General features: G+C 38.9%; 1 protein-coding gene across 1 annotated transcript in view; it reads left to right on the top strand.

The window, feature by feature from the left end:
- The window catches only part of UTP20 (UTP20 small subunit processome component), an 86,271-nt gene that overhangs the window by 6,677 nt on the left and 52,599 nt on the right, over positions 1-26,995 (top strand). Inside the window, exons 9-23 of the mRNA XM_040234892.1 lie at positions 388-534; positions 619-753; positions 2,227-2,304; positions 4,045-4,223; positions 8,362-8,514; positions 8,658-8,746; positions 10,286-10,391; positions 13,845-13,995; positions 14,698-14,760; positions 15,538-15,696; positions 17,160-17,236; positions 17,980-18,059; positions 18,426-18,669; positions 22,443-22,628; positions 26,184-26,274. Coding sequence (XP_040090826.1) covers positions 388-534; positions 619-753; positions 2,227-2,304; positions 4,045-4,223; positions 8,362-8,514; positions 8,658-8,746; positions 10,286-10,391; positions 13,845-13,995; positions 14,698-14,760; positions 15,538-15,696; positions 17,160-17,236; positions 17,980-18,059; positions 18,426-18,669; positions 22,443-22,628; positions 26,184-26,274 — 1,938 coding nt within the window. The remainder of the gene's footprint in view (positions 1-387; positions 535-618; positions 754-2,226; positions 2,305-4,044; positions 4,224-8,361; positions 8,515-8,657; positions 8,747-10,285; positions 10,392-13,844; positions 13,996-14,697; positions 14,761-15,537; positions 15,697-17,159; positions 17,237-17,979; positions 18,060-18,425; positions 18,670-22,442; positions 22,629-26,183; positions 26,275-26,995) is intronic.

Genomic DNA, 26,995 nt, shown 5'->3' with positions numbered 1-26,995 from the left:
GACTTGGGAAAGTTATTTAAGTGTCTAGTCCTCATTCTTTTCATCTGGTAACTAAGAGTAATAGTATTCTCTACCTGTGAGGATGGTGAGGAAATACTTGTTAAGAACTTGAAACAGTGCACTCAGAAACGTTCTTGGTTATATCTGTGGCCACACCACCCTGAACTCACCCAATCTCATCTGAGCTCAGAAGCTAAGCAGGGTCAGCCCTGGTTAGTACTTGGATGGGAGTAACATTCATGGTTATCATTAGTGACTCCCAGTAAAGTTGTCCTTTTTCTTTCAAAGCAAAAGAGTGTGAAAATTTGAGTGGCTTCACATAATATTTTCATTAATAGATGAGTTTGATAGTTGATAGTTTTTCTCTCTTAAATTTTTCGTTTGCAGGAATCACTCCTGGACCTACATAGAAAAGTAACCGAAACTAACTGTGGTGAAAGTTCTGAACAGATTAAAAGGTTGTTAGAAACATACCTGATACTTGTAAAACATGGAAGTGGATCAAAGATAACCAAACCTGTTGATGTTTGTAAAGTAAGTTCCCAACTTAGTTTGCTTAGAACGTGTTTGTTAGAAGCTGACTGCTAAGTGTGCACTGTATTCCCTTTTGTTTTACAGGTCTTGTCTCAAATGTTACAAACAGCCCATCTCTCTACATCTTGCCGGGAGACACTCTTGGATGTAGTTTCTGCTTTGATCCTAGGGGAAAATGTTTCCTTGCCAGAGACCCTCATCAGAGAAACCATAGAAAAAGTAATTTACTTAAGCAAATATTAATCTAGTAGTTAATATTATCTTTAGCGCTGAGTAAGCCTTCAGGGGAATACCAGTGAAGCCTGGCAAAGGCTCTGCCTTCAGGGAATTTATAATCTTGTTAAGGAGATGTGAATCACATGCTGTATTGGAAATAAAACAAATGTGATAAAAGCTAAATCTGCTCAGCAAATATTCACCTGAACAAATATTTACTTAACCAAGTGTAGGCTATGGACTAGATATGGTAGGATGGACAGTTTTTTGTGGTTTTTTTGCCTGTGGTTTTTTTGTTAGGGAAGTGGTGTCTTGGTGAAAGTGAAGTCGCTCAGTCATGTCCAACTCTGCGACCCCGTGAACTGTAGCCCACCAGGCTCCTCTGTCCATGGGATTCCCCAGGCAAGAATACTGGAGTGGGTTACCATTTCCTTCTCCAGGGGATCTTCCCAACCCAGGGATCGAACCCAGGTCTCCTGCATTGCAGGCAGATGCTTTAACCTCTGAGCGTCTTGGTAGTATATAGTTAAAATCTGATGAATCAGTCTGTCAGCATTTGTGTCACATTGACCTCCGGGAGTTGGTGATGGACAGGGAGGCCTGGCGTGCTGCAGTTCATGGGGTCGCAAAGAGTTGGACACGACTGAGCGACTGAACTGAGCTGAACTGAACTGAAACTTAAAGGTTAATTCTGTCTGGGATTGTGGAACAGTAAACGCTTTTCAGTGGACTTATATTTTGGATAGTCCTTAAAGGTTAAATATCAGTCTGCCAGTCAGAGAAGGAATTAAAAACTCTAGGAGGGAGAAGAACAAAGATGTGTTCAAAAATGTATGGGCTGTGGGCACAGGAAGTGTGATATATATCAGTAAGGCTCTGCTTGGCTTTGAAAAATTAGGTTGGATTTTTTTCCTCTGCAAGTAGTGGAGGGTCCTGAAAAAACGATAAACGGGGAAATAATTGAATGAGATTGGCATCTTAGTGAGTTAAGAAGATGAATTGGAGGGAGGTGGGACTGAAAGTAAAAATCAGTTAGGTTCTTTGTAGGGCAGCAGTGTAAAGTTACAAAGAACGTATAAAGTGTTGCTTGCCCTTTTATGTTTCTGTGTAGCTGGGAAAGAATGAGCAGGTCTTAGGCAGAGCACCTGTGTTAATCACTGAAGTACAGTGCCCTTCGAGTCTGTAAGTCCCTTTGGAGAAGGCTGAGCACTTAGAATGCTGGTGGGAGTGTGCCCACCGTTCCTTTACTTTAGTAGTTTCTTTTCTGTGGAGGGGGGCCCAGTGCCTGGGCTCACACCTGGCAGTGGCAGATTCAGCAGCCCAGTTCTTTTTGCTTCCCGTGACGACTGTAACTTGTATTGAGCATCCCACTGCTTCCTCCTTGCAAGCTAGAGGGCCTTGAAGATTTGGGATGTTTTTATTTTCAGGAATGGGAGAGTACTCTCTGTGTACTTACATTAGTGTTCTTTGCCACAGATTTTTGAAAGCAACTTTGAAAGACGCTTAATTTTGGAGTTTTCAGAAGTCATGTTTGGTATGAAGCAGTTTGAGCAGGTGAGTGAGATTATTAAGTCTTGGATTGGACTCTGTCATGATGAAAATAATCAATGTAAAAAATCCTGTGATTTTTGTGTTTTGAAAGGAAAAGGATTTGATGTTTTTAATTCTTTTTTTTTTTTTTTGAAGCAATTATATTCCAGTTCTAGGTCACATGTGAAACTTTATTCCACATGCTAAGCATTTTCAATTATAATAGGTAACCAATTTGGTTTTAGTAATCTTTTAGGAAGTTATAGCCTGTAGTGGTGAAGGTAAAGAATATACCTGCTGTGTGGAAGGCCTGTGTTCAGTCCCTGGGTTGGGAGGATCCCCTGGAGAAGGGAATGGCTACCCACTCCAGTAGCCTGGAGAATCCCACGGACAGAAGAGCCTGGACTATAGCCTGCTATAGTCCTTGGGGTCGCAAAGAGTTGGACACAACTGAGCGACAAACACTTACACTTTTCACTTAGGAAGTTATAAAACAATGTGTCGTCAAATACTGAGTTTATCTTTTCCCCTCACCCCCATCGAACATTTGCCACTCCTTAAAACTGGTGATCCTACTATGTACTGCATAGAAATCTATCTCTTCTCTCATTTTCCCCTTTAGTCTTTAATAATGTATATTTTTGGTTGTCTCAAAAAAACACACCACTTCTTTAGACATGTCTTAGCTCTGTTCTTTCCTGCCTAGTGAGGACCCTTGATAGCCTCTCATTTTCTTGGCAGCTGCATCTTTTCCTTCTCCTCTGTTCCTTTTGGTCTTTTTTTTTTTTTTAACAATTTATTTTTATCAGAGTATCCTATGCATGTAGTTTGAAAGGTCACACAGGGCTAAAAAACAGTTATGGATTCCCACCCCTATCTTCCTCACCAGGAACAAGCACACCTAATGATTTTTTTTTAGCTTTTTTTTTTTCTAGTATTTACTTTATATTTTTAAATCATCTGAATATACTGCTTTTTCTTGACATTAATTTTAGTCCTCATCTGTAGGCTTCCTCCTGAGTAGGTGGATTCTTTTTCTTTTATACTACTCTTCTCAATAGAGAGTTAACATCACAAATTTTGGTTGAGGTCGTATTCAGTACTTCTTATAAGCAAGGAGTATTTTATATTTACATTTCCTTTTTGGTATACCCTTTCATTTTTTCCAATTGCCTCATTTTTTAAAAACTGGAAATTGCTTCTTTAAAATTGTTCGTCAACGAGCCTTCCAGCAGCTTTGTAGAATGCCTTTCACACAGCAAACTAGCAAATCATTTAACAGATCTTTTCTCTTCTGGAGACAGTCTTCCCAGAGCCATTTAACTCTGAACGGGTTGCTTTCTCTGCCCACTGCACAGATGCCATACTGGACTTGCCTATTTCCTGGGTCCCATGTCTTTCTCTTGATATATCTTGAATTCTTATATTGTAGTTTACTTTCTTATTTTGATGAAACACATTCTCCAGAGGTTCCTGAGAAAAGGTGAACGGTAGTAAAATTTTGAGCTTTAGTACATCTGAAAGTGTCTTGTCTCCTCACTCTACACTGCCAGTACCCCAGGTATAGCATTTTAGATTCTTTCATTCTTCCTCAGTTTTTCAGGCCTTGCTCCATTGTCTTCTTGCCTCCTTTGCTCCTGTGGAAAGGTCTGGTATCTTTGTCTATGATCTCTTTTTCTTTGTGGAAGTGTTAGGATATTCTCTTCATTAGATGTTCTGAAATTTACATCTGTTAATAAGTGTAATTTTCTTTTTTATTTTTAGCTTTTCCTACCCAGCTTTCTCTTGTATATTGAGAATTGCTTCCTGACAAATGATGCTGCAGTCAGAGATGAAGCTCTGGCCATTTTGGCCAAGCTCATTCTTAACAAAGCAGCACCTCCCACCGCTGGCTCCATGGCGATTGAGAAGTACCCTCTGCTTTTCTCCCAGCAGACGGTGGGGTAAGTTCTAAAATCCTAATTTCCTATATTCTCGGTAGGGTTACCCATTTGAAAATAATGCATTCAGAATATTGTAAAAACTGAAGATCTACATGTATTAACTGGAAAAATGTCTCGATATATTGTTACATGAAAAAAATAAGTTGTAGGAGAGTACATCTAATACCATCACATTTTGCAAAGTTAGAATCGAAAGTACATATAAGCATAGGAACACATGTGGAATGGTACAAAAACAGGTTAAGTTGTTAACTTCAGGAAGGTGGTAAGTGGAAGAAAGAAGTCACTATTAATTTTCTTTACCTTTTATTTTAAAACGATTGTATATTCACGTGTGGTCATAATAAACAGAACAGAGAGGTTCCATATACCTTTCCTGTAGTTTCCCCCCAGTGGCAACATCTTACATAAACTTATTTCAATATCACAACCAGAAAATTGACATCAGTACAATCCACCAACTTTATTCAGATTTACCAGTTTTACATCACTCATCTGTGTGTGTAAATGTACATGGATATATAGTTCTGTGCAGTTTTATCTCATGTCTATTCACAACCACCACCAGAGTTAAGATACAGAGCTGTTCCCTCACTGCAAGGATCTCTGGTGCTACTTTTCAGTAGCCACGGTCACCCTGTGGCTCTGCATTCCAACCCTAACTCTTGGCAACTACTAATCTTACACTCTGTTTTTACACTTTTGTCATTTCAAGAATATATACATGAAATACTGTACAGCGTTGGAGATTGACTTTTTCACACAACATAATTCCCTTGAGACCCATCTAAGTTGTGTGCATCAGTAACCCATTCTTTTTTGAACATATTTCTGTGTGTTGTTCCTGAGTAGTATTCCAAGGTAATGGATGGAGCAGTCTGTTTAGTCATTCACTTGTTGAAAGGTATTTATGCCATCCCTAGTTTTTGGCTATTATGAAAAATGCTCTTACTAACATTCATGTACATAGCTTTCCATTTCTCTGAGATCAGTGCCTAAAAGCAGACTTGTTGGATGATATGATAAGGGCATGTTCAGGTTGATAAGCTGTCAAATAATTTTGCAGAGTGGTAGTGCCGTTTTACATTCCCACCAGCAGTATAGGTGATCCAGTTTCTCTGCATCTTCACCAGCATTTGATATTATCACTGATTTTTTGGTTTTGCCAGTCCAATAGGATGTAGTGATATCTCATGATGGTTTTAATTTGCATTGCCCTAGTGGCTAAGGATGTTGATATGCTTATTTGCCATCTGCATATCATCTTTAGTGAAATATATGTTCATTTTCTTGATCCATTTTCTAACTCGATTGTGATTGTTTCTTTATTGTTGAGTTTCAAGAATGCTTTTTATATTCTGATGTAAATCCTTTCACCTGCTTTGCAAGCATTTTCTCCCAGTCTGTAGCTTCTCTTTCTTCACTTAACAAGATTTTTCACAGATCAGAAGTTTTAAATTTTGATGAGGTCCAGTTTATCAACTTTTCCTTTTATGGATAATGCTTTTGATGTCGAGTCTAAGAACTTTTTTCCTAGCTATAGTTCTCAAGTATTTCCTCTTATTTTTCTTAAAGTCTTATCATTTTATGTTTTACAGTTAAGTCCATGATCCATTTTGAGTTAATTTTTCTATAAGGTGTGAAGTTTAGATCAAGTTTCCTTTTTTGCCTCTAAATGTCCATTGCTCTGGCAACATTTGTTGAAAAGGCTATTCTTTCTCATTGAACTACTTTTGCATCTGTGTCAAAAATCAACTGGACATTAATGTGTGGGAGTTTCTGGCTGTCTCTTCTGTTCCATTGATCTATGTGTCTCTTCTCCTCTGATGCCACACTGTCTTATTACTACAATAAAATGAATCAGGAAATCTTAAATCCTTCTACTGTGTTCTTCATTTTCAAAATTGCTTCATCTATTCCTGGTCCTTTCTTCTGTATAAATTTTAGAAGAAACTTGCCTATGTCTACAAAAAAATCCTTGCTGGGGTTTTGTTTTGAATTATATTAAATCTAAAGGTCAGTTTGGAGAGACTTGACAACTCCCTAAAGATACACAAAACTGTTACCTTTATTTATGTCAGAAGGATGGTAAGAGGAAGAAAGAAGTGATTATTAGCTTTTAGATTATACACTTTTACATTGTTTGAATTGTTAAAAGGGCTGTGGATTACTTTCTCAGTTTTATTAAAAATGATACATACTCTTTGGAAGTTAAAGCAAAGTTTATGTAGTTATTTGAAAGGATTCTGCTTACTATTTTTTTAAATAGAAATTATCATTCCTAATAAATGGAAGCATATTAACTTAAAGCAAGTGCCACAGGTTCTGTTTTCTTTCTGTAAGAAAACTTCCATCACTAAGAAAATTTCTGTCACCCTGTAGAATAACTTGTCTTTGTCTGAATATTTCTGGTCACACTTCACAAATTTATAGTGGAAATTAAAGAAGATAATAGATGTGAAAAGAGTCTTCAGAAGATAAATGTATTCTGTCATTTGACTGATACTTATCATATCAGGTACTGTTCTAGGCGCTGGGATATAATAATGAAAAAGGGCTTCTTTGGAGGAGATGACACTCTCTGTGGGGCAAGCTTGCGAGGCAGGTAAATAGGATAATTTTAGATAGTGATAAAAGAAAAATAAAACAGGGTGTCGAGAGAGAGTAGATAGAGAACAGCAGTAGTCCTGTCTGGAGAGGGGACTTTTGGTCCAGTTGTAATGGTAGAAGGATCCAGCCTGGCAGAGACAGGCTGGGTGAAAGGTTTTCCAGACAGAGAGGAGAGTTCCTGCAAAGACCGTAGGATTGGAATAAGCGTGTATGTTTGAGGAACTAAAGGAAAGCCTGTGCAGGTAAAGAGGATCGAGAAAGGAAGAGAGTGGAAGTAGAGAAAGTGAGAGGAGGAGACAAGGGTCGATCACCCAGGGCCTTACAGGATGAGGTAAGAATTATGGATTTTATTGGAGTAGCTCATTGGCAGGTGTGATAAAGCAGGGGGATGACATAGCAACTAATGACTTACCTTTATAAAGCATCTCATTTTTGTTGTTGTTGTTTGTAAGATTTTTTGCAGATTATTGAGTCATGGTTAGTACTAGAAAGACTGTATAAACAAGTTCTAAAACAACTTTTAGAAATTACCAATAAAATTAACTTGATTTTTATCTACCGTAGCTTCCAAGCATTCAGTGTCTTGATAAGTATGAAACAAAACAGAGTGCAACTTTTTCATTAACTTTAAAGATAAAAAGGTATAGGAATAAAAACCTGATATTCTACTTCAATTTCATAACAAGTTTACCAGACTGGTCATGGAAGGATAAATTATAATAGATCATTTTATTTATTGTTTCTTTGACTTTTCTTTCTGTTAGATTCTGTCTTTGAAATAAGACTGAGGTAGAGTTCATTGGTAAACAAGAATACTGCCAAAGTAACAGGTACCTAAAACTGAGTGTCATGTCAGAAAATTTCATTGAGTAAACACTTAACAGATTAAAGCAGCAGAGGAAGTAACTTCTAATACTGTCTGAGCCACCAGGGAAGCCCCTTAATCATTTTATCATTTTAAAAAGGAAAGAGGGGGATGGAAGAAGTCAGTTCATACAATAAATTACCTTAAACACTTGTCCATCAGTAGTTCAAATTCAGAAATAATACCTAAAACTGGAAGAGACTTGCTTTGCAAGTTATGAAGCAAATTAAAATAGAAAAAGAAAGCAGAACCAACGGGTCTGAAAAACCTTGTCACTGAAAATCAGTGAATGAGTCATATTTGTTTAGTTATTTGTATTCAACCATCAGCACCAATTTCCTCCTCCCTGCTAATCTCCACACATGGAAAGGAACCAATTTTTAAAAATTAATTGAAGTATAGTTTCACAGTGTTGTTAGTTTCTACTGTACAGCAAAGTGAATCAGCTGTATGTGTACATATATTCCCTCTTTTTTGGTTTTCTTTCCTAATTAGGTCACCACAGAGCGCTGAGTAGAGTTCCTTATGCTATACAGTAGGTTCTCACTAGTTGTCTATTTTATACATAGTATCAGTGGAGGAACCAATTTTATTTCGAGCTTCAGAGGGCAAAAGCAATTACCTCCTTTTCTTATTTTAAGTATTCATCTTTTCTTCTTTCAGATCCTATATAAGGCAGAAGACGAAATCCAAGGGAGGAAAGGAACAGATCTCGGTGTTGGACCATCTTTTATCTATAATTCAGTCACCCCCGAATCAAGATACTACTTACCTTTCATGTTCTTGGGCGGCCCTTGTCGTGTTACCTCATATTAGGTTAGAAAATCAACTGTGTTTAATTGTGAAAAGTATTTTAGCAAACTGATGAAAATATTTAGTAGTCATTTTTTTGCTATTTCATGAGAAAGTTTTGCATGCCAGTTTGAGTGTTTCCCTTTTTCTCTCCACTTCTTGGACAGGCCACTGGAGAAGGAGAAGGTGACACCACTAGTCACCAGCTTCATCGAGTCCCTCTTCATGACTGTTGACAGAGGGAGCTTTGGAAAAGGTCAGTTACAATCACCATTTGTTCTCTTGTCTGTCTTTCCTGGCACACCCAGAGGAACTGTAAACACATGGGTACCAGAGAATAGTACTGTCGTTATATTCTGGCAGAACCCCCCGAGTGTAAATAGGGAAGAAAGAGGCTGAGAGGTAATTACAAGGTTACCACCTCATAATGTGGTGACCAGGTCAGGATGGTCTGAACATTTGCCTGAGTCCAAAGGTAGAGCAGCAGAATGCTACTGCTGTCAAAGAAATGAGATACAGCTTCGAGCACCAGTTTGTGTCTTATGCGCATCTTCTATGCCCAGTCCAGCCCCAGTGTGCACGTGTCCTCCAGCATTTACTTATTCTGGGCAAGACACTTTTGTACCCCCTCCAGCTGCCCTTACATATGTGTCCCTTCTGCCTGGAGTCCTTTCTGGGTCTGTCATCATTCGGTGAACTCCTAGCTTTCAAAGCAACTCCAGCACAGTATCTCTAAGAAGGCCTTCGGCTCATCCAGGCAGAATTAGATTGCGCTGTCCCAAACACCATTCCTGTTGTATACATGTCCATCTTTCCCTACTCCCTGATAACAGCAGTTTAAAAGTAAGCATTTTGATCAAAAGAAGGTAAGTATTAAAATTTTGTTACAATTAAAAAATAAATAAAAGGTATTTTGTTTTATTCTAGCTCAGTATTTTTTTTTCCTAATCTGTATATATGGTGGTCACTCATTTAAATATTAATGTACTAGGTTCTGTGTTTAGTATCTGTTTAGATACTAAGCAGACATGTTTAGAGAATTTCCAGTGCTCAGTAGCCACGTGTGGCTAGTGACTGCCATATGGGATTGTGGCTACTCACTGGCACATGTATAGAGCATTTCTACCGTTGCGGAAAGTTCTATTGGATAGCCTTGCTTTAAGGCTAGAGCAGAGGTCAGCCATTTTTTTGTGTAAAGGACCACACGGTAAAGATTTTAGCTTTTGTGGGCCACGTTCAGTCTTCAGTCTTTGTGGTATATTCTGTTTATTTGTTGTTTTAAACAACCTTTTAAAAATGGGAAAAGCATTCTCATTTTGTTGCCCATATAAAACCAGACTACCTACAAAATCTGACTTGTGGGTTCTAGTTTGCCAACCGTTGATCTAGGATTAGATGATTATCTAACTAACATAAGTTGAGTGGATTGTGTGATTTCTTATAAATTGGAGTCATAAAATCAACTTTGAGTTTTCTACAAAGATAATTTCTTAGCTTTTAGAAAGTCTAAGTCTGTTCTCCTCAAAAGTTATAATTTTGATAATGCCAGTCAGTAGAACCATTGAATTTTCTCATCTCAGTTGAAGAAAACATACATTTTTACTCTATTTCTGAATATATTTTTCTCTTAAGAAAGTTAAAGACTTGAAACCTCTTTCAGTTCCTTTCTGTTATATTCTGACATTTGACAGAAAATCCTTCAGAAGGCACAGATTCACTTTAATTTAGGAACTCTATGATAGTTATTGTATCAAAGAAATAAATAACGTGGTCTCTCCTGTTTTTCTGCCTTTAGGAAACTTATTTGTTCTTTGTCAAGCTGTAAATACTCTGCTAGGTTTGGAAGAATCTTCCGAACTTCTTCGTTTGGTTCCTGTGGAACGTGTGAAGAACTTAGTGTTGTGAGTAGACGTACCTTCCATTCAGCTTAATGATAAATCAGATATAAAGGCTTCTTTGTTTGTGAAATCTTGGGTCTATTTTTTACTTGAGCTGTATTCACATAGCAAATTTATTATTGATTTAAATACTTCAGTTAAAATAAGAACATTTCAGATACAGTCTTTAAAGATGATTCACCTTTGTAAAAGGTATTGTACTGTGCATGTAAATTTATAGTATCACAGAGTTTTGTGGGTAGATAATGTCAGTCGCATGACATTGCACAGTGGTTCCAGCATATACATTTCTGCTTCTTTCACCATCTTTCTCAGCTTTACACATTTAGTAAACTCCGCTGTGGTCCTTCACTATATACCAGACAATTCAGTTTTTGGTCTCTTAAGTTTATTTTTATTTGAGTCGTAACACAGGGCCATTACTCAGAGCCATTCAGCTTAGCGCCCCTTCTAAAGATCAGGCCGTTTGAAAATCTTGTAGTTTGCTTCCATTTCCAGAGTCTTATCCAATTTATCTCCATGCTTTTAAAAATATATTTGTTCATTTACTTCATTCAATAAATAGTTATTGCTTTTCTCATATCCCAGACCCTATTCTAGGCACTGGGAGACTCGGTATATGAAACACAAAATCCCCTGCCTTCATGGAGCTAACACACTAGCAAGAAGATAAACAAAATAAACAACTGCATATTTTAAAATATGTAGCCTGTTGGACAGTAGTAAAGTTGGGATAGGGCAAGTCTGGAGGTTGGGGACAATAGGATTTTTAACTAGGGAAGTCCTTACGAAGAAGGGGACATTTGAGCAGAATCACAAAAGCAGTGAGGTCGTAAGCCATGGGGATGTCGGGGCCCTGGGGGAGCTGTGAATGCTGGGGCTCCATGCAAGTGCCTGACTAGAGCATCAGGGAGCCACTGTCCCTGAGCGGAGCCAGGAGTGGGTGATAGGAGAGGTGGAGGTAGCAGGTAGAGCTTGACCTCTGGCCATCGCAGGGCTTGGGCTTTTACTCAGGAGTGAAAGGGAAAGCCCGGGTTTTTTTTTTTTTGATAGGGGAGTGACTCAGGCTGATGCAGGATCACTCCAGCTGCTATATTGAGAAGAGACTGAAGGAGGATAAAGGAGACCAGTTTGGAGACTTACTGCAATAATACAGTCTGGGCAAGGCAGCCCTGTCTCTGTTGTTAATTGAATTGCCTTAAATTCCTTTAAGGAGAGAATTTGCTGTCATCCTACTTATCATATTACATATGTTGCCCCCCAACCACTGTTTCTTTAAAATCATCAAACTTCTCACACTGTGTTCTTTAGTGGGAAGAATTTAAGGCATCTGTGGAGGTTTTGAAACAGAAAGGCACTCATAACAGAGTAGGGTTTGTCTGTCCCCTGCAGAAGGCCAGCTGGTCTCCCAGGTAGGTGCTCTTAGCCTTGGAGGCCTGGAAACCTCTAACAGGAATGGATCAGCTTGGAGGGTGGCGGTGAAAGCTCCGGTTGTAAAAGTTGTAGGTGGAGGCCTCTGTGCTGGATGTGGGCTGGTTATTGGTTAAGCCAGAGGTTTCACAGCCACGACAATCTGGATTTGAACCTTGTCTCTACTACTTACCAGCTCAATAGCCTTGAGTTAGTTCATCTCCACTTTATTCTCAAAAAGGAATAGCCGTATTTCCCTCCTAGAGATTGAATCAAACCCTGAGTGCAGTGGTAACTGTGCAGATTGCATTTATTGTATTTTCATTTAGTGCTGGTCACTCTTCTGAGTATTTTCTGTATGTTAGTTAATGCAATCTTCACAACTCCCTGAACTGGAAGTACTGTTCACATTATAAAAGGGAGAACTAAAGCTCTCAAATAAATTCAGGGGCATCCCTTATGGATCAGTGATAAAGAACGCGTCTGCCAATACAGGAGACATGGGTTTGATCCCCTGATTTGGGGACATCCCAAATGCTATGGAGCAACTAAGCCCGTGAGCCACAGGTACTGAGCCTGTGCTCTGGAGCCTGGGAACTGTAATTACTGAAGCCCGCATGCCCTAGAGCCTATTGCTCCACAAGAGAAGCCACTGTAATGAGAAGCCTGTGCACCACAACTAGGGTAGACCATTCTCCGCAACTAGAGAAAAGTCCGTGCAATAGTGAAGACCCAGCACAACCCAAAAAACGTTCTTAAGTAAATCCAGAATCCTAGGTGCTCAGTACCCACTGCTGCCCTGTTGGGAACCACCATCTCTTATCTGGTGACGACAGTAGCTTCCTAACAAGGTTCCTTGCTTCCATCCTGCCCCTGCTGCTGTCCGTTTTGTACCCATCAACAGCGATTCTTTTCAGTTGAAAGAGTACATGTCACTCTTTTGCCAGCAACCCTCTGACACTGAATTTTAGCCAGGGGCCATTCTGGAGACTTTTTGATTATCACAACTGGGGGCTGCCAGTGGGGTCTGGTGGGTAGAGGAGTGTCCTGCAGTGCACAGGACGGGCCTACAGCGAAGTCCCTGGTCCACACGACAGTGGAGCCACTGTGGAGAAACCCTGCTCTCATGGTATCCAGCTCCTGCGGGATGAAGTCCACAGCTCATGGTGTTCCTTGGGGCTCTGTAATCTTAGCCCTGGCTTCTGACCTCATGCCCCATCACGCCTCGTTCAGCGTGTTCCAGCTGGAGTGGCTGCCTCAGTCCTGCTCACAGGGGCAGGCACACCTATCTGGGAATTGGCATTGCTGCTCCCTGTGCCTGGAATGCTTTTCTTCCAGGTGCCCTGCAGCTCACTTCTTGACTTCCTTCAGTTTCTGCCTTCCGTGACCACCCCTCCCTACCCCCCACACCAGTCTTCTCTGTCCAGCTTCCTTTCCCCAATTTGTTTTTGTCCACCATCCTTACCACTGTCATTAATTATTTACTTGTGAGCTACGTTCTGCTGTTAGAATAAGGGACTTTTTCCGTGGTTTCCTGCTATATCTAGGAAAAGTCACTGGTACATGGTAGACCATAGATATTTGTTGGAGGATAGTACACAGTGGTTAAGTGGCTTATTTGGGGTTCCATCGCTGATGCGGATGGGCTGACTACCCTATCCCAGAGCTGGTGTGCCGGCCCCTGCTCTGTACCTCTTCCCTCATAACTCAGTGCCTGGGACATGGAAAACACCCCACAAATATTACATATCCTCTCATATGGCATTGCCGTTTATTGCTGAAAAGACAGCATTGGACTTTAGTCACAATACAGTATTATAATCCTGTCTCTGCCTCCACTTGGCTGTGTGTCTGTTCTTGAGCTTGTGACTCACTATTGCTAAGCCTCAGATTCTTCATGTCTTAAGTGATGCTAAATGTCCACATGTAACTCTTACCTGTTCTGTCTTACCTTTCCGTCAGTGATAGTCTTCTGTGGTTTCTAGTATAGCCTGACGTCTTTGGGGTGTGTGGCACACTTGGGATCTAATAAATATCTCGTTGCAGAATGTTTCCTCTGGAGCCATCTGTGTTGCTGTTGGCTGATCTCTATTATCAGAGGTTATCCTTATGTGGCTGCAGGGGGCCACTTTCAGAGGAGGCTTTAATGGAATTATTTCCCAAGTTACAAGCAAACATTTCGACTGGTATATCCAAGGTACTATGGTTTTGTGGTGTATTCTCTGCCTCTCATCTTTTGTTTTTATTTGTATTGCCAGGGGTTGTCAGAGCTCCTTAATCAGAAAATGCTGCTTTGAGGTGGTTTCTGTTTAAAGCCGTGATTCCTAAACACTGACCTACTAGCTGATTATAGCAGGATTAATTGGGGAGCTTACTAAAAATACAGATTCTGGGTCACCACAGTCCCAAGTTCTGATTCAGCAGGCATAGGGTGGAAGTAAAATATCTACACGATTTTTCAAAGACTTCTTCTAGGTGATTCTGCTGCTCATTAAGGTGTATAGAAATACCTGAACATGTTACTTGTAAATAAGGATCACTAATTTCAGTGGAATTAGAAGTTCAGTCAGAATCTTTGCACTTATTTATAGAGATGCTTATAGTGTCATAGTTCAAAGAAACAGCATGGTTTTAAGAGCATGGTTTTACGAGCATGGTTTTACGGTTTCATTATCTTCTCAGTCTAGTCTGGTCATTAATTGTCCCATGGACCGTTTGAGTAAGGCGTTGGTTGGTGTTAGAATATAAAATAAGATAGAATAAACATGTATTACTCTGACAAGTGGCAGGTATATCGTTTATAATTCCATGAAACTTAACTCTAGCTCTCATTGACTCTTATCAGTTTCTTCTTGCTTTTCAACTTTGGAGTTTGAAACATGCCTTTGAATTTCTGTAGATTCGACTTTTGACAATAAGGATCCTAAACCACTTTGAGGTTCGGCTTCCGGAATTAATGGAGGTATTTTAACTGTTCATTTTGGATAACTTAAAAAAAAATGTAATATGATATATTTTTTCCTAAAATGATAATTTTGCAGAAAATTCAAATACTATGTAAATATCTATCACAAAATTTGAAGAAAAAAAATTGTAATTCTTTTTCCTGCCCCTTCAGTAAGGCTATCACTGAAAATCCAGTTACTTGGTGACTGTTAGACTTTTGTACATATGTATATAATTTAGTACCTACTTATATAATTTAAACAAACGGTGTCACACAGGGTTTTCCATATCAGTTCCTCCAGCGCTACCTCATTTCTTTTAAAGTTTGAATAGTGCCCCACTGTTTAAAATGTTGTATTTAAGCAGTTCTCTCTCGCTGGATGCTTAGGTGGGTTATTGGTAGTCTTCATCATTTCCAGTAATACTGCTGTATACATTCTTACACAGATATCTGTACAGTAACATAAACGACTGCTTCCAGAAGTAGAAATTACTTCTACTTAGAAGTAGAATTGTACAGTGAAAGTATATATACATTTGCTTTATTTTAATAAATGTTGCCAGTCCAGAGATTTTTTTACTTTTCATGACTGTGCTAGACCTTAAACATAAATTACTGACCAAAAAGTAAGTAGTGTGAAGAAAGAATCATTTACGCCAAAAATGTGTTACTTATTTAATTTAAAACGTTAATATATGCCAGTTTTTATCTTTTAGCCTTCTGTGCACATTTGATACTCTTTTTGGAAAATAAAAACACTGACCTTCCTCTTGGTTTCCTGTGGTTGTTCAGGATGATGGGCTCTCAGAGCGTCAGTCTGTCTTTGCTATTCTGCGCCAGGCAGAACTCGTGCCAGCCACTGTGAGTGACTACAGAGAGAAGCTTCTTCATTTGGGAAAACTCAGGCATGATGTAGTGCAGTCTGCAGTCCCTGATGGACCGTTACAGGAGGTGAAACACTTTTTAAAAATATTTAATTTATACTTTAAGATCTGCCTAGCTAGATTTTTTTTTAAAGAGGGAAGTATACCAAGTAGAAAAGTGGAGAGAATTTTTTTTAAAAAGAACTTTTAAAAAAGAATTTAAATTCCCAGCTCTGTTCAGTGTTTTAAGTTAAATGACTCTGCAGCCTTTTCAATAGTAACAATACTCTTATTATCCTCCCTTCTCCTGAGTGTGTATAGTATGTGAGAATAAGGGAGCTTCCCTGGTGGCTCAGACGGTAAAGAATCCACCTGCAATGCAGGAGACCTGGGTTCAATCCCTGGGTTGGGAAGATCCCCTGGAGGAGGGCATGGCAACCCACTCCAGTATTCTTGCCTGGAGCATCCCCCATGGACAGAGGAGCCTGGTGGGCTACAGTCCATGAGGTCTCAAGGAGTCAGACACAACTGAGTGACTAGGCACACACATGTGTGAGGACAAATAGTAGGAGCAATGTCAAGTTAACCAGGTACAAAGAATTGATGCTTTCAAATTGTGGTGCTGGAGAAGACTCTTGAGAGTCTCTGGTTGGATGGTATCACCAACTCAATGGTCATTAGTTTGAGTAAACTCTAGGAGATAGTGAAGGACAGGGAAGCCTGGTGTGCTGCAGTTCATAGGGTTGCAGAGAGTCAAACACAACTTAGCGACTGAATAGCAACTCACCTCCCGATTTTTTCAATGCAGCAGGACGTCAGCCCTCTACCTTTTCTATGAGGCATTTTCTGTCCATTACCCTTGATATATCATGATCCCTTTGGGAAGAAGGCCAAGTGGAGGCATTCCTGTTTCTGTCAGAGCAGTTCTGTCCCTAACTTGTTTTGTATGTCCTATGTTTTGTTTCACTTGGAAAAGGGTTCTCCTGCTAAAGTAGATACAAGTACCACCCCCCAATAACAATGAAACTACTATGTTGCATGATGCTTCCTGAGCACATGGGGATGCTGGTGACAGTGGTTATCATTCCAAAAGGGACTGAGAAGACTTTAGGTCCTCTGAACTAAACTCTTGATATATAGTCTTAAGAACTCACATATCTGCTCATGAAGCCCCAGCTGCCACTCACAGTACTGTGCTGGGTTCTTAGGCACCTGTACTTTCCTAATTACTGTTCACGTTTTATCTTGTCAGGTGATTGCAGTGTTTGTTAGGAGTGAGTTTAATCATCAGTCAAATCTGTTTATTCAGATATGTTCTTCCTGCATAAACATCTGGAGTGAATTCGAATACTGTGTTTGCTCTAGTGATTCTTCTCTGTTGAATAGCCAGTGACATTTTGGGGAGAGGAGGAAAATTACTGTAACTGAAATCTGTGTTGATACATAGAAGTTTTTTTCTTAAAACACCAGCTTCCTTCCAAACCTCAGGTTGTCCTAAGTCAGGATATTTGCATTTTGATGCTGATCTGAACTAGTTCTCTGTGATTACAGGTGCCACTTCGTTATTTATTAGGCATGTTGTATGTAAACTTCAGTGCTCTCTGGGATCCTGTTATTGAACTCATAAGGTAAGCCTGGGTGAAATGGATGAAGCTGTTGTGCTTTCATTACTGCAGAATGATGGAGCCAGTATTGTACTCCAGGGTGTGATTTAAATGACTGGATGTGTATAGTATTTATAGTTACCTTAAAGACATTATGGGACATGGTGAAGAAAAGATAAACATTAATTTATTCTATCTGATACCAAGTGTTTGACAAGTCAGATGTTTTATATATGTTTCTCTGTGCTTTGAAATCACTTTGAGGAACTTTCTCTTTTTACTTTATGTTGCATGTCTGTATTATTGAATTTTTTATAGTAACAGTAATATAATAAAAGTAAAAATTTTAATACATAGTTTTATTTATATATATAAAATCATTGAGTCAAACTTTAATTTAAAAATAAGACTTCTTAAAACCTTCACTATCTAGTATCCAAAACCCTTTAATTCTAAAAAGGACTGTCATAATCATATGAAAATGCATATGTTGTGCCTCATTTGTAGAAATCTATTATTTTGTAGGCATTTGTCTTCAGATTGTCTACCCTTTTTGTCAGATTGGAAATATATGTGCCCTCTCAAAAGTCTAACTATTAGTTCTAAGTAGTGTAAGTATTTTGAAAAATAAGTACAAAAGTTGCTTATGACTCACATTCAGGGATAACTTAATATTTTAATTATATCCTTTTTTACTTTTTTTTCCCTATGCGATCTCTCAAAATAAGACCTATACTACATATTTGTTTTATGATCTTTACTCTTAGTTCTCATGCACATGAAATGGAAAATAAGCAGTTTTGGAAAGTCTACTATGAGCATCTAGAAAAAGCAGCTACACATGCTGGTATGTAAAGGAATTTAAAGAAGAGAACTGAGGGGTGGGGAAAAAGATTGTTCATTTAATTATTTTTTGGCCATGCTGTGAGGGTTGCAAGATCTTAGTTCTTGAACCAGGGGTTGAACCTGTTCCACCTGCAGTGGAAGGGCAGAGTCCTGACCACTAGGCAGCCAGGGAATTCCCTAATTTCTGTTGCTTAATTACACATGAAATTGGGAAACAGAAATGAGAAATAGATTATCTTTAATAACCTTTGTATACGGTTTATTGTTTGCTTGTATTACTAGAGAAGGAAATTCTCCCACTGGAAGACATACATAGATGTTATTAGTAACATTTCTCTAGTGGTTATGATGACCTTTTTTCTTTCAGAGAAAGAATTGCAGAATGACACAAGAGATGAAGAGAAGTCCATTGGAGATGCAGATTGGGAGCAGACTCAGGAAGGAAACGTTGGAGCTCTTTATCACAAGCAGTTGACATTGAAAACTGACCTTCAGGAAAGACTGGACCACACCAATTTTCGTTTTTTGCTCTGGCAAGCTCTGGCAAAATTCCCAGAAAGGGTAGAGCCTCGGTCCAGGGAGCTTTCCCCACTTTTCTTGAGATTTATCAAGTAAGTGTTCTTTCCTAGGAATATGTCCCTAGTAGGGTGTGAGGAAGAGAAGGTACAAAGTGAAATTCCCAGATTGGCTGAGTTCTTATATCTGTCATCTTTTCAAATCACTAGCACATCTCTAAAGCACTGGCTCTATGGATAACAAATAAACTAGTTTTGTTTACTTGTTCTTACATGAATCAAAATCTAACCAGCTCATAAATGGTTTTAATAAAAAATTACAGGTTGCAAAGTAAGAAAGGCCATACTGACTTGGCTCAATGCACAGTGGCCTTGTTATTTCTTGCCCTATTGTTCATTGTTTTCTTGTCTGCCTAGGGCTTAAAAGTACTTTCAGGTAACTCAACCCCAGCCACTCTGTTTTGAACCTCTTGAATGTTTCTCATGATGCTGAGGAATGTGCTCTCAAAGAATAACAAGAACTTTCTGGAGTACTGTTCTACTTTGACTAGATACGCTCTGTGAGAGTCAGATTGCTTTAAAACGCTAAAGATAAGGGGTGCAGAATATAGAACAGTACTAGTCAATCAAAGGTAAATTTTCCGTTATCATTTTGTTACATGGGAAAATGGTGTAGGGTTGGGTTAGGCAGGCCACAGACCACAGCCTGCCAGCCTTTTCAAGGAACAGCAGGGCGATCCAGGAAGAAAGTGGTTGGAGGTGAGAGCAAAAAATTTAACAGGAGAATGAATTTGTGTAGGGGCTTTGAAGTGACCAAAAAAAAAAAGCATTACTTTACATGATCTTTGGTTTTTATTGTCAGTGGAATAGAAAGCCTTTGGGAAGGTTAAACAAGGATTACACAACTAATGTTTTCTCGAGAATTTTTCTGGCTTCTGTTTTGAGAACGGACTGTGGGACAGAAGTGGTGAGAGCAGAGGAAATGGGGAGAGGAGTTGGGAGGAGATGGCAAAGATCTGTGCAAGAAATGATGGTGACTTGAGCATGGTGGCAGTAATGGTGAGAAGTAGTTGAATTCTGGACACTTTTCAGATTTCAATTTAAAGAGGTACATTTTTGAAGAATTGCAACTAGATTAACCTGAGGCATTTGCTAACATTACATGTAGGATAGGGGTTGTGAGTGGTGGGGGGTATGCAGGAAGGAAAAAAGGGAGAAAATAAGGATATCTATAAGGTTTTTTGGGGCCTGAGCAAATGGAAGAAGAAAGTTACCATTGACTGAGATTGGAAGAAATGCAGAAGTTTGCCGATTTGTGGGGAAGATCAAGAGTTGTTTGGTTTTGTTTTGTTTAAAGACATATTAAGTTTGGGGTACTAAACAGACGTCTAAGTAGAGATTTCAAGTAGACAGTTGAATGTGGAATTTAAAGTTCAAAGGAAAGGTTTGGTTTTAAGATAATAAATTTGAGACTCATCAGTATATGGATAGATTTTAAAATTATGAGATAGGAAGTGAAGTCACACGTGGGGTGTAAATGTAGGGAGAAAAGATTTCCAAGGACCAACTGCAATATTTTGAGGTTAAGGAACCAGCAAAGGAGTCCAGGACAGAGTAGTAGAAGAACTAAGACCACTCAGTATTTCTTAAAGTAATCAGTGGAATCAGATCTCTAAGACATCAATTAGATGAAGAATAAGAGTTGACTTTTGACTTTAGAATTGACCTTAACAAGAGTTGTTTTGGTTAATCTGATAGGGATGAAAGTATGATTAAAATGGGCTTAAGAGAAAATGGAGAAGAAAAATGGAACAGCAAGTATGGACAGTTCTTGTAGAAAGGAAGCAAACAGGTAGAAGGAAGTGTGGGAATGGAAAGAAGGCCGTTGGTGGTGTTGCTGTTTAACTTAATTAAATAGTCTCTATGTATGTAATGCTGGTGTGAGTGATCCAAAAGGGAGGGGAAATTAGTCACATCAGAGGGGGTAAAATCGCTAGAGCCCTGTCTTTGAATAGGTAAGAGGAGAAAGGATCCCATGCATAAATAAAAAGGTTTGCATGAATAATTCATTCTGGGAAAGGTTACGAGCAAAGATGCACACAGGTCCATAGATATGGTGGTAGTAGTGTAATGATTTTCTCTTTTTCACCCTTTGGGCATTAATTTATTTCTAGAACAAGAACAGTGACATTTAGCTTCCTTTCCTTGTTTTGAAGATCATGTAAAGTAATGTTTAGCATTTGTTTTGTGAATTTCAAGGAGCTGTACCTATGTAAGCTGGTATTAAAGGTGTTAGTAGGATATAAAGTTCCTGTCATGTTGATTTTTTAAGTTTTTCTGTAAAGAAATAAATTACTCCTTAGCCTCATGTAAACATCTACCTCTAGTAGGACTAGGTACTGTGGAGGTGGGGATGGAGAGAGGAGGCTGTAACAGAAAGTGAGTCTCTGAGTTTAAAAAGATGACGACTAAAAAGATATAATTTTTTAAAAACGTTTAAGATTAATTGGCACTTAATACCTATAACCAGTATCTTGATAGATGATCCAAACTAATGGAAAACCCAAGAGTCACCTTTAAGTCTGGCTTTGAAATACATTATGGGCTTTTTCTTTTGGGGGCTTATACATTTATACTTCTAAATATTTTTCAAATAATTTGATATTAGTACTAACTGTGAATCCCTTGTAAACATTTTCTAAGAAGCCCCAAACCAGCAGCAGAAATGAATGACTAACAATAGAAACAGTATCTTAATAATAGGTGACATTTAATGACTACTTGCTGTGTCTTATAGACACTCTTATAAGTGCTTTGTATGAATTATCTTATTTATAAAAATACTTCATTTGGTTAACTGAGCATTGAGAGTATAATACGGATGTTTTTAAATAGTGATGGTACAGTTTGTAAAGGACAGAGCAGCTTTGTTCATTTCACTCATTCATTCTTTTTTTCTTTTTAATTTATTAAGGGGAAGATCCTGCTAGCTAAGAATATAGCATTGAGCCTGCTAGTGTCTCAGCCTTCCCGGTGTGGTGTAGTGTATTAACCTGTAGTATATTTCTTTAAGGTGTGTTTGGAGGATGCTATCCTCAAACATGTGTCAGTATATTTTTGAGTGAGGACTTTAAAGTCAGTCTGATCAGTTTCCTCACATCTATAACCCAGTGTCATGCACAGAATAGACAACATATTTATAATTGTTAGATTAATGAACCAAAGTGACACAAAAGTAATGCACTGAACAATAGCCTTCAAGGTAGTATTAGTTACCTGCAACAGTGGACCAAAATTTAAGCTGTGGAATTCAGTAACACATATGAATACCAACTGCACAAGCTTAGAGGAGCCAAAACATGAAGCATTACTGATTTTCATTGCCTGGACATTCCATTTGAGTTTGTCATATTGTGACTTCCCTCAAAAGCAACAGAATTGATAGTCCCCCCTGTCTTACCAGGCCATACCTGGAGGACTGGAATTTGCTGTGGCACTCTTTTTGAAAGGACATCCTCAAAACAATGTATTTGGGATACACATACAGCATGGTCTAAATACTGTAATATAATCTACCCCTACACACTCCTCCCCGAGGTGTGGTTCCAGAGACAGGGAGGCTGATTTCAGCTTAGTCCAAAATAGACATTTCAGTTATTCTCAACAGTGTAACAGTGAAGCAGGCTCTCTTCTGCAGTTAGTGATTGACTTGTCAAATAAGGTCCTTAAGAGAGGCTGCATTTAAATATTGTAGAAGACCTCCCTAAGGGGCCTCTGGGGTTTCTTCTGTGTGTGAGTCTATGAAGTGGGGGCACACATTTGTCACAAGCATTTAGGATATCTGTCTCATATCACTCTTTCCACTGTAGCAACGAGTATTACCCAGCAGATCTGCAGGTTGCACCAACCCAGGATCTGCGAAGAAAAGGCAGAGGGCTGGCAATAGAGGAAGTAGAAGAGGAACCTGCTGCCAGAGACAACGACGAGTTGGAGGAAGAGCTGGGGCCTCAAGAGGAACCCTCACAGAGGAAAAAGACAAGAAGAGCTGCGGCAAAGTAAGTTCAGCATTGCTGAAAGATCCAGGGCTCCGGGAGGGGCAGGAAGAGACCTCGTGTGACCACCTGTGAAGTAGCCAGGAATGAGATGAAATTACTCAGATAATTATTTACCAAACTGCTGCATCTTCCCAGGATTTTCTTTTACAGCCTAAAGAAAACTGCCAGTGTTCTGAGTTTTTTTTCTTTGCTTGCTTATTTTTTATTTTTTCTTGTTTAGCTGCAGTGTGTTAGAGTTGAGGGACTTTGGAATCATCTGCTTATAGCACCTTTTTATAGATGAGAGCCCTGGGCCCTGTAGCAGTTAAATGGCCTTGACCTTTGCCATTCACTTTCATAGCACTGGGACATTATGTTTGTGTGCTAGGGGAACACAGAATGAACATATTTTCTTTTATAAATAAGAGTGTCAGCACTCTCAACTTGGTTTTTTGACTTCTGTCTTGATTACTTTTGGCTTTCTTCGCTTTTTCATGCTGTTATATTCTCTTTCTGGCTCTCTGGATTATTTATTTACCTAAATTGTTAGAAATCTTAGAAAAAAGAAGGGACTGTGCTTTCAGCTTACTTAAAGGTTGTCTGAATTGAAGTGTCAGGGATTCACCAGATTGGTGCTGCTGTGTTACTGTAACACTTTGCATCTCAATCTCACGTGCCCACTTGCTGAGTCATTCCCATGAGTCATCTATTCACCTAGCATTCAGCAGCTGTATTGAGGTTCTTCTGCTAAATGCAGAGCTATAGAGATGAATGGTCTTTAGCCTCTGCAGAGCTGGAAGCAGTCTAATGCCTGGTGAAATATTTTAACAGAAGAAATGTTTTTAAAGAAGTTACAGGAGCACAGTAAAAAAAAAAAATAATAATTCTACCACAAAGGGAAGACTTTTACAAAGAGGAGATCACCTTTGGAGCTGAGAAACAAGTTTACCAGGCACAGGACTTGCTGGTTGATGGAAATAGTGTATAAAGCACAGGGGCAAGAAAGATCACATCGCAGCCTCCCTGCTCCTGCCTTTCCACAGCTCTGAGTGTTCTGTCGCCTACTGCTTCCCCTGAGACAGAGATCGCTGCGTCTGTCTTCGTGTGCTTCAGCATAACAGCTGGCCAAAGGTTTGTCCTCGTATTTGTTCACTGAGTGAATGAATAAGCTACTCAGGCGCTCATACATCTTTTGTTCTTATCGTTGGACCTTTGCTATAGCATTCCTTTTGCAGTGCCCTTGCCTCATTGCTGCCAAGGGAAATTCTAGTCATAACTTCAAGGCCCAGTTCTCACACTGCCTCTTCAGTGAAGCTCTTCCTGTCTTTTGAAGTTATCTAGTTACCTACCCACCTTCAAACTTTGATAACAGCTCCTCTGGTCAGATGCTGTTCCTTGCCTTGGATATTAATTTTTTAAAAATAAATCTTCCATGTAAATTTAAAGCTCTTTAAAGACAAGTTCCGTGTCTTGATTAATTTCCCTGCCCCATGTAGCCAAACCTAGAATGTTGCTAGCATTCACCATCATTGAAAGTGTAAGTAAATGGATAATCACATTCTTTTGGGGGCCATCTCACTATATTCATAGTCCAATTTTATTAACCCATGGAACATACCCCTCACTGGTAGGTATTTAATGAGAACCTGTAAATTAACTTCTGTTTGTCTCTTGAAGGCTACATGGCACATAAAAAATACTTAGTAAATGTTGAGGGAAGGAATGTATGTTTCAGTAGATTTTAAAATTGTGTTTTGTAAAACTGCAAAGGCTCAGTGATAAGTAATTACAGGGACATTGTATCAGTCAGAGCTTACCAGAGAATTTGTTGGGTAGGTTGGAAACTGGAGCAGGATTTGATGCTGTAGTCTTATATGTGAAATTCATAGGGTAGGATTTCTATGTGACAGCCTTATGGCAGAATTCCTTTTCTGGGAAACATCAGTTTTTGTTCTTCCAGCTTTCAGTTGACTTGATGAGGCCCACCCACATTATTAAGGGTCATCTCCTTTATTTAAAGTCCACTGGTTGTGGATGTTAACCACATGTACAAAAATATTTTCATCACAACACCTAGGTTAGTGTTTTGTTATATAGCTGGGACGGTGACTTAGATTGACACATAAGACTAACCATCACAGGCATTTAGGCTAAATACAATAATAGTGCTTCCTCCTGTTTTTCTGCGATATCTAAAGAGGTCATAATTTCCAGCTGTTTTTCTCTTTATTAACTAGTAAGACTTTCAGTTTTGCTTTTTTTTTTTTTTTTTTTTTTGCCTATTCTTAGGCAAAGAAATATGTTGTTCACTAAGCTCTTAGGAACTGAAGTACCACAACTTGTTTTCTTTAATTCAGTCCTGCAGAAAAGCTGAAAGTCTTGTTCTTTGTTGAGATGAGGAATGAGACGCTGAGACATTCTGTGACTTTTCCCAAAGTCAGCAGCTCAGAATGGCAGAAGCACATGTGTTGCTTGGTTTCTACCTCTCTTCACTTCTCCCTGCTTAGGTTCTTGAAATAGGCAAATAACATCTCTCAAGATCTTAATTTATTCATTCAGGGTGTTTTTTTTTTTTCTTAAGTTTTAATACCTCTTTTAAATTATACACAAAAAACAGTTTTCTCAAGTGTTTTTAAAGCATCACGGAGTCTTAAGTATTAGGAAGCTGAACATGTAAATGTGGTGGAAGCTCTCTGCTCATTCTGTTTTGATGGAACCATTTGTTTGAAGGCAACCCCATCTTCAAATTTAAATTCCAACCACAGAACATTGTTCTATCTTTCTGTTTCTTGGTAAGCAAGAGCCATGGTTTTCCAAACTTGGACCTCTGTTGCCTGACGTCAGTTTTTATGTTATATGAAAGTGAAGAAGCGTAGTATGGTCCACTTTCCTGCCTACTGCATAAAAACTAGACAGAAAAAAAAGGATCATTCCAAAAATCATGTGTTCAATTTTGGAATATGTTAGTGTTTTGATTACTTTCTTTCCATATTTGGTTTCATTTAAACCGTTCTAAGCACATCCTGCGAAGAAGGCAATGGCGCCCCACTCCAGTACTCTTGTCTGGAAAATCCCATGGATGGAGGAGCCTGGTAGGCTGCAGTCCATGGGGTCGCTGAGGGTTGGACACGACTGAGCGACTTCACTTTCACTTTTCACTTTCATGCATTAGAGAAGGAAATGGCAACCCACTCCAGTGTTCTTACCTGGAGAGTCCCAGGGATGGGGGAACCTGGTAGGCTGCCGTCTATGGGGTCGAACAGAGTCAGACACGACTGAAGTGACTTAGCAACTAACAAGCACATCCTGAATGATTTTCTGAGGTTGGGAGCCTGAATTTCGGGGAAGGGCCTGCCTGAGATTTGGAATTTCTGGAGAATGATTTCCTAAATTCAAGTAATTAAAACGTGCTAGTGTAATTAACAGTGAAACTGTATTTGAGATGTTTAGAGTACTTGTCAGAGAAAATTGTTAGATACTGTCATCTTACGAAAATAATGTCTGTTTTTATTTCTGGTTTTTCTTTTTTCTGTTTTTCTCTCTGTATCTTTTGTTTGTTTGTTTTTTGCATTTTAGGCAGTTAATTGCTCATTTGCAAGTTTTCTCTAAGTTTTCAAATCCACGAGCCTTATATCTGGAATCCAAATTATACGAGCTGTATCTTCAGGTAAGTAAAATAAATTCTTATCACTGTAGTTAGTTGTGAACTTTTTTCTACCATTTTATTTACCCAAATAACGTCTAGGTTTTTAGTATTTGTTGACTAGGGCTGATTTCTACATTACTAACAGATACTGTCTGTACCTTGAGGAACAGTTTTAGACAGTACTGATTTAGTGGATTTTAAAGAAATTGAGGTGACTAAACATTTATTGGCTGTGTTAACAGTGGATGTAGCAAAGTGTTCGTTGTCTCATGAGAATTAGGTTTTAGAAGGGAGTAGGGGTTTGTGCCAAGAGAGCTGCTACTTTTCACTGCTAGGCAAGTTAGCCTTTTGGAGCCCTAGCGTTTCAGGGTCTGGTAGACTGAATGAAAGTAGGTGGAGTAGTAGTCCGTTGCAGCTATAGTATATGACCTTGAATTCCAGAAAAGGTTGCAGAAGAAAAAAAAAACTGATGTCAGAAGCAGAGTAAAGCATGGGATGTCATTCTTAGCCATCTGGGGAAATAAGATTTTCTCTTTTCACTTGGAGGCTTTTTAAATGAAACATTATTTTGGCAGAATTTATCCTTATTTTGTCTATAGTTCAGATATAACTTGTTCATAAAATCAGAAGTCAAAACTCTCAGTTGTCAACAGGAAGCAAAAATCTGGACTGATCAGAGAGGCCTCAAAGCTGGGTCTGTCCTGGCATCTTACTGACTGTGGTTACCTTCGTGGTATAAGAG

This window comes from Oryx dammah, unplaced genomic scaffold, assembly GCF_014754425.2.
Source record: "Oryx dammah isolate SB20612 unplaced genomic scaffold, SCBI_Odam_1.1 HiC_scaffold_29, whole genome shotgun sequence".
NCBI classification, from domain to species: domain Eukaryota; kingdom Metazoa; phylum Chordata; class Mammalia; order Artiodactyla; family Bovidae; genus Oryx; species Oryx dammah.
Note: the sequence above shows the minus strand (reverse complement) of the source record. Positions and strands in the feature narration are given on the sequence as shown.